At 42.9% G+C, this 6,421-nt stretch overlaps 1 protein-coding gene across 1 annotated transcript; it reads right to left on the bottom strand.

The window, feature by feature from the left end:
• Positions 1–386: 386 nt before the first annotated feature.
• K441DRAFT_696294 (oxidoreductase) lies at positions 387–1,892 on the bottom strand. The gene is made up of 2 exons (XM_067652872.1): positions 1,160–1,892; positions 387–1,105 (listed from the first exon to the last, which is right to left on the bottom strand). The coding sequence occupies exons 1-2, from the start codon at positions 1,734–1,736 to the stop codon at positions 546–548; spliced, it is 1,137 nt and encodes a 378-aa protein (XP_067504250.1). The 5' UTR covers positions 1,737–1,892; the 3' UTR covers positions 387–545.
• Between the last annotated feature and the right edge of the window lie 4,529 nt (positions 1,893–6,421).

Raw genomic sequence — 6,421 nt, 5'->3', positions numbered from 1 at the left:
GCTAACCCCACATAAAGAATAATTTTTTTGGGGAAAAGCACTATATTATATCAGATGAAAAGTGGGATAGAATTTGGATTATGCAACGCACACATTGATAATCGCCTTTATCTAACCCTTAGACATATAGTGTTAATGCATGGGCTCGGATATGAGAGACTCCGATGAAAGACGTTGTAAGCTTTTCTCAATCATGTCTGCTTCGTAATATGCTTGCTATATCATACATTAAGTCCTCATGAGTCCAGCCTTCTCAATGCATGTGGATGGTGTTAGTATATTAATTTCCATAGCCTGTCAATTGTTATCTTAGTCGCATCTGTGGCGTGTTTTGGTAGAAATCCGGAGGATATTTGGGAATATTTGGACCTCACCACGGTGCTTCGGTGGCAGCATGTTCAAGGAAATACGTGGAACAAAAGTTTGTAGAATTGAAAAGAGTGATAGCATTTACGAATAGGATACGATTACCTGTCGTGAATGTGGGAGCCCACATTAAAATGCAATTTTTTTACTTGCTTAGATAAACCCACCTAAGACGGATATCAGAGCAGATATTCAGAGGCACGCTCCGCGTTTTCTGTTTCCCGTTGATACAGCTCCTTAACCAACTTATGCCTCACGACAGCTTCATCCCAATCGGGATACTCCGCAGTCTTGCCATCTGCAAACACCTCATACAAGCGTGCAGTATTCTGCGCGGGTATTGGCAGTTTCTCCCAGCCATCGCTCTCAGGCTCTACCACTTCAACCACCTCACTGGTGTGGTCATGAATTTCAATCTTCGTATCTGGGTATCCAACCTGCAACGCGGATCCAGAAGACGTAATCTGGATTTCGCCTGATTCACCGTATATACACCAGAGTAAGCCTGGTGCATTGGCAAAGGCCTTGCCGCCGCGCAGGTGGTAGGAGAGGAGGGCGCCGGACTCGAGGTGGCCTTGAAGAAGAACTTGGTCATGCGAGGTGCGCGTAGTAGTGCCGATGACTTTGCTGTCTGGGGATGCAAGGGATTTGTCTATGAGACTGACTTGAGGTCGCTTGACTTCGAGGATGGAGGTGTAGGACTTGAGTTCGCCGAGAGCATAAAGAAGAGCGTAGAACCCTGCCTATAGAATTAGTACAGATCTCCCGATTTTAAGCGAGCTACGCTACATACCGTGCGAGAAATGGATAGTGACCATATTACCCCCAACCTCCTTGTGGTTGATGTACGCCAGATTGTCCACCTCAACCGCACCCATGTTCCAAGCCGCCGCAACATAAGTGACACTCAGTACTTTCCCAATCCTCCCACCACCCACTAAGTCTTTGACCTTTTTCACAATTGGCGACTGCCCTGCTTGGAGACCCACTATTGTCTTCACGCCTTTCTTCTTCGCCAACGCTGCAAGCTCTTTCCCTTCCTCAAGATTCTTTCCCAAGGGCCATTCGCAAAAGCAGTCTTTCCCCGCTTCAAGCGCAGGGATAATAGCATCATAATGTCTATCTACTCGCACAGAGCAGACAACCAGATCGATATCGGGATCGTTGGCGAGGTCTTGGGGGGATCCGTAAGCTTTAGTCGAGGACGGGAGGTTGTGGGCCTTAATTGCGGCATGCGCAGCCTCGACAGAGGAGTTGCATAACGCCGTGATAGTGTACTTCGGGGAGTCTCTAAGATAGGGTAAGTGGGCATCGGAAGCCCATCTTCCTGAGGCGCTAAGGCCAATGAAGCCGATGCGGATGGGTGCCATGGTCAGGACGTGATCGTTAGCCTAGTTTGTAGAGCGATTTGGAGCGCATAAACGGGCGTGTGCATGGGAGCGGCTTTATGCTGGCCATTGATGTATTTGTAATGCGGAGTATTTATCCCCACAGGACTGTTCAACTGTATAGGTAATGTGGTCGCATTTCTAATCACCTAGCTTTAGCTTTTGATTACTTTGGTGGGTTTGAGAGTTGCGCAATAATGCCAAGGATCGGCAGTTCTCCGCTGCCGTTGTCTCCACGCTCCGCACCCCGCAACTCCACAACCGCAAAGCCCAGGGAGCCATGATCCATCGGGACGCGGGGGATTCGTTTCAATGGTAAAGTGCACTGCGTTCAATCAATTCGGCTACGTCCTGCCCTTCTATTATACGCCTTACTGACAGCTATGTAAGAAGCTGAAATTTGGCACTCGAGCAAGGCTGAACGTACCGAAAGATAGAAAGGGCTGCGTACTCCATGCCTTACCCCATCACTGCTTCTGAGAGCCTTCTACAGGCCAACATTTCCCCTACAGTTAAGAGCATGAGCGGTAAATATGCGAGAGAAGGTCGTTATGCCTGGAGAAGTTCCTGTTATTGTCCTTCAGCCGCAGCTAGCTGGTAAGCTATTCCTCTGCATGCCATGACACAGCGCTTACAGCATCACTAGAATCGATTCGCCAACCTTCAAATGCTCCTCAGCCGGGCTGCCTATCTCATCGCAATCAGGGATGTCACCAGCAAGCACACCTCCATTAATATCACTAAGTACACCCCCCTGTCACCCAACGACAACGGTGCTGTGATTAGCTCCTCCCAACCCAGCTCTCCGACCGATTCCTAATATTGTGGCTATCGCTCATACACTACCCGCACCCTCCAAATAACGGGTGTTGGGATAGAGTTAAGGAAAAGTTTACGCTGTCAGATCGTACAATCAACAACTTAGGATAGATCATTACATTCTTAAGCTTGCTAGCCACGGCACTCACCATCTCTCTAGCATTCAAAGAACAAGATATCGCTATAGAGACTTTGCAGCTTGCCAAGTGCATAGCATTAAAGGGCTTCGGAAACAGTGTCAAGCAAAGCTGGTTCGTCACTCGCCCTCGGCTGTGCAACTTATACTTACGGGAGATTTAGGCCCTTCGCATTGCCGCCAAGTAATAGCACATGGCCTGTCTGCTCCACCACACGTTAACCTTAGTCTTACGGTGCGAGCTACTATCCATAATGACTGGCAGACGATTTCAAAGTGCGTTTGGACGGACGCTCATTGATTCTGTGGACGGGTTTTTGGCTGTCTTGTTCATTTTCATGGAGCGTCATTGGCGCATAATGAGGTGGATAAACCCTCGATTTTACCTCTATTACCACGTGTTGAACGATGCAGTTAAGAAGGAGAACTCTGTCGAATTAATGTAGGCTGTTGAGCCTCAATATATACTCATGGCACCCACTAGTAAGCAGCGCTTACTAGTGGTCCCGGGCTCAATGCAACAACCGAGCTCAATGCAACTTTTATATTTGTATGGCGTCTCATACAAAATCAACCTTTTTCCAAGTTGAATAACTTAACAATACTACATAGAAATTATATAAGAATTTAAAGGCTTATATATAATCCTTTAAAAATCAATAACATAACTTATTTAAAGCTGATATTTATTGTATTTATTGTATTTCTATACTTTTTATTATTATATTTTATTTAAGGCCAGTAAATACTAAAACTTCTATAAAATAGAAAATTAATATTAAAATTAAGTTTCTTTATACTTATTTAGGTATAAAAAAAAGAAGTATATATATTTAATAATTTATTATAGCGTTATTGTTGAGTTATTCAACTTGGAAAAAGGTTAATTTTGCATGAGACGCCATACAAATATAAAAGTTGCATTGAGCTCGGTTGTTGCATTGAGCCCGGGAACCACTAGTACAGTCAAGTCAAATGGCCAAGACACCCCTAGTCTATACCCTCAAAGGAAACAGGACGACGATCGCAATTAGCGCGTCGTCCGACACCACGCCACTCTCGTTACCACCGTCTCTTCCACTACCACTACCTTATTCTCTCCTGCCTCCTCGCTCCTTATTCGTCTGTCATTTTATTCCATATCACGGCGTGATCATTTCCTGCGTCCTGAGAGCATTAATACTGTTATAAATTGTGTTTGTATAAGATACTTCCGTCATGGCTAGCAAGAGTCTTCATTTCATGTCGATGTTTAATCCCTCCGGCGGCGTTAAAATGGGCTGTTGGTCACGACACGCTCTAAGCTACTTCTACTAACTTGGCTGGCTTGGATCTTACGCCTCGTCGACGCAACTGGCAACTTTACGACGAGATTAATCTCTAATTTCAAGTTCAGGGAGGTCATACTGGACTTCAAGGCGAGGGCTATTTCAGAAGAACAGCCACCAGCTCTTTCGAGTGACTGATCAATATAACCAAGATGGAACAGCCTCAAGACTGCTTTTATAGTATTGTATGGCTCATGTAGGCCTCATCTCTACTCTTCAAAGTCAACTTATCTCCTTTTTTATACACAAAAGTGGATTCATGGCTGATAGACTTGATTTCAATGATCTTACTCATAGATTTATACTTCGAAGCTAAATAGGATTGAACGTTCTAATATCGAAACCGTGCCCAGTTGTGACTACAAAGCGTCCATTTACTAATCCTGTGCCGTTAATCTTCGATATTACCGCTCCGTCTCTCTTTTCTCTTCGTATCTCCTTTGTGCACCCTTTCTCCATAAAGGCCCACTAATTCGCCCCCTCGTATATCTCTAGTATCTTCGTGGCGACCTCATCAGCAATGCAAAGGGGATGAAAGTCGACAAGATACACCGGTGCTGAATCAGCACCCCGGCTTCCTGGGTTATCCTCATCTGTATTCCATCCACCTCCCCTTGACTTTCCACTTTCCTCTCGCCTCAGCATCATACTTGTCTCCCCATAACCCGCGCCTCTAACGCCCTCTCCCAGCGAAATCTGGCCTGTCTTTTCTCCCTGGTGTCGTACTCATGCAATGGCCACGCCAAATGGATCCAAATATCCTTCAACCCAGCTTTACCTAGCTCCACGACCGGCGCAACATCGTCCTGATAGCTTTCCCATATACGCCACGCTTCCAGATCCATCTCCTCGCTGTAGTACGGCCACCTCCGGCCCACGCTCCAGTCTAACGTCAGCTCCAGTTTCGGGAGATCGGCATGCGCGGCGAGCAGTCGGATGGACTGGTGCCACGCCGTAGCCGCGGACGGTTCGGCCAGGAAACCGCAGAAGTATGGGAATACGAACCGTAGGCTCCCGAGCCTATTTATCGCATACGAGGGCAGCAGCATGACGAACGGCGGCATCGTTTGCATTTCGTGCGGCTGGGCTAACCTGTCGCGGCCACCGTGGGGCAGGATGTTGAAATGGTTTAGGGAGAAGAAGATGCGGTGGGCTTCCTGGTTGACGGTTCTGCTGAAAGATTTATAGTAGTGTTTTAGGAGGTATTCTTAGTAAAATAAGGAGTTAGAGTAGTAACTTCTACTATATATTATCTACAGATGGATAAATAAATAGAAAGATTAAATTAGACACTAGAATAGTATCTAAGGCATTATATTAATTATATATAGAATAATTAGGTATTATTATTACTAGTTATATAGTTTGCATATAATATAACACTATAAGAAGGAATAGGCATATTACTATTTAAGGCAAATTATGGATATAAGCTAAGAATATTATTATTACTACGGTAAGTAAAAAAAATAAGTAGTATAGCTAAAGAAAGAATAAAGATATTAATAAATCTTTATATAGACCTTATGGAATTAGTAAAAAAGGTATAAAATAAAATAAAAAAGTACTATAACGCTAAGAGATCTAAGGGACTAGATCTTAAGGAGGGGGATAAAGTATAGCTACTATATAAAAATTTTAAGAGTTAATAACTAAGTAAGAAGTTAAACTACGTTAGACTAGGACCTTTTAAAATTATATAAAGAATTTTACTAGTTATATTTAAGTTAAACCTACTAGCTAAAATAAAGATTTACCCTATATAGTGTATTATAATGCTAAAACTAGTATATAAAGATATTAAGCCACTAATTTATAAAGTAGACATATATAGAGGATAAGAAGAAGATAAATAGTAAGTTTTAAAGATCGTTAGTTATAAGGACATTAATAATAAAATATAGTATAAGGTTAAGTAGATAGGTTATAACAAGACTACTTAGGAACCACTATAGAATTTAAAGAACGCTATAGGAAAGGTATAGGAGTATTAAAAGAAAATAGGTTAAGTAATATTAAGAAGGAGCTAAAGATAAAGGGATTATTTGGGGGTAGTGGACGAGCTAGATTATTTAAGGGATCTATTACTAGTATATAAACTATTTCCGCCTTATCTTAATTAGAATCCTTTTTAGTCTTTTTAGCCTTAAGCTTACGGAGACCTTACTTTACTAAGCGGTATTCTTTAGAGCGTACCTTCTTATAAACCTTTTTAAGACGGATTAACTAAGCAAATATAGTTTAATAGAGCTTAAATATACAACGCTAGGCTTTTAGGAGATGGGTAAACTCTTTAGAGGAATAATAAAGTTTATCACGAGCTATAATAAGAGAGGCCTTAAGCTTCTTAGCCTTAGATTAGACACGGGACCCTATAGTAAATT

This window comes from Cenococcum geophilum, assembly GCF_001692895.1.
Source record: "Cenococcum geophilum 1.58 unplaced genomic scaffold K441scaffold_20, whole genome shotgun sequence".
Classification (NCBI taxonomy): domain Eukaryota; kingdom Fungi; phylum Ascomycota; class Dothideomycetes; order Gloniales; family Gloniaceae; genus Cenococcum; species Cenococcum geophilum.
This window is presented reverse-complemented; position numbering and strand designations above follow the sequence as displayed.

Bases quoted from the DNA above. Each gene is read 5' to 3' on its own strand.
- K441DRAFT_696294 (XM_067652872.1), bottom strand. From the start codon at position 1,736: ATGGCACCCATCCGCATCGGCTTCATTGGCCTTAGCGCCTCAGGAAGA. The intron at 1,106-1,159 runs GTATGTAGCGTA...TTCTATAGGCAG, and splicing joins CACTATCCATTTCTCGCACG to GGTTCTACGCTCTTCTTTAT.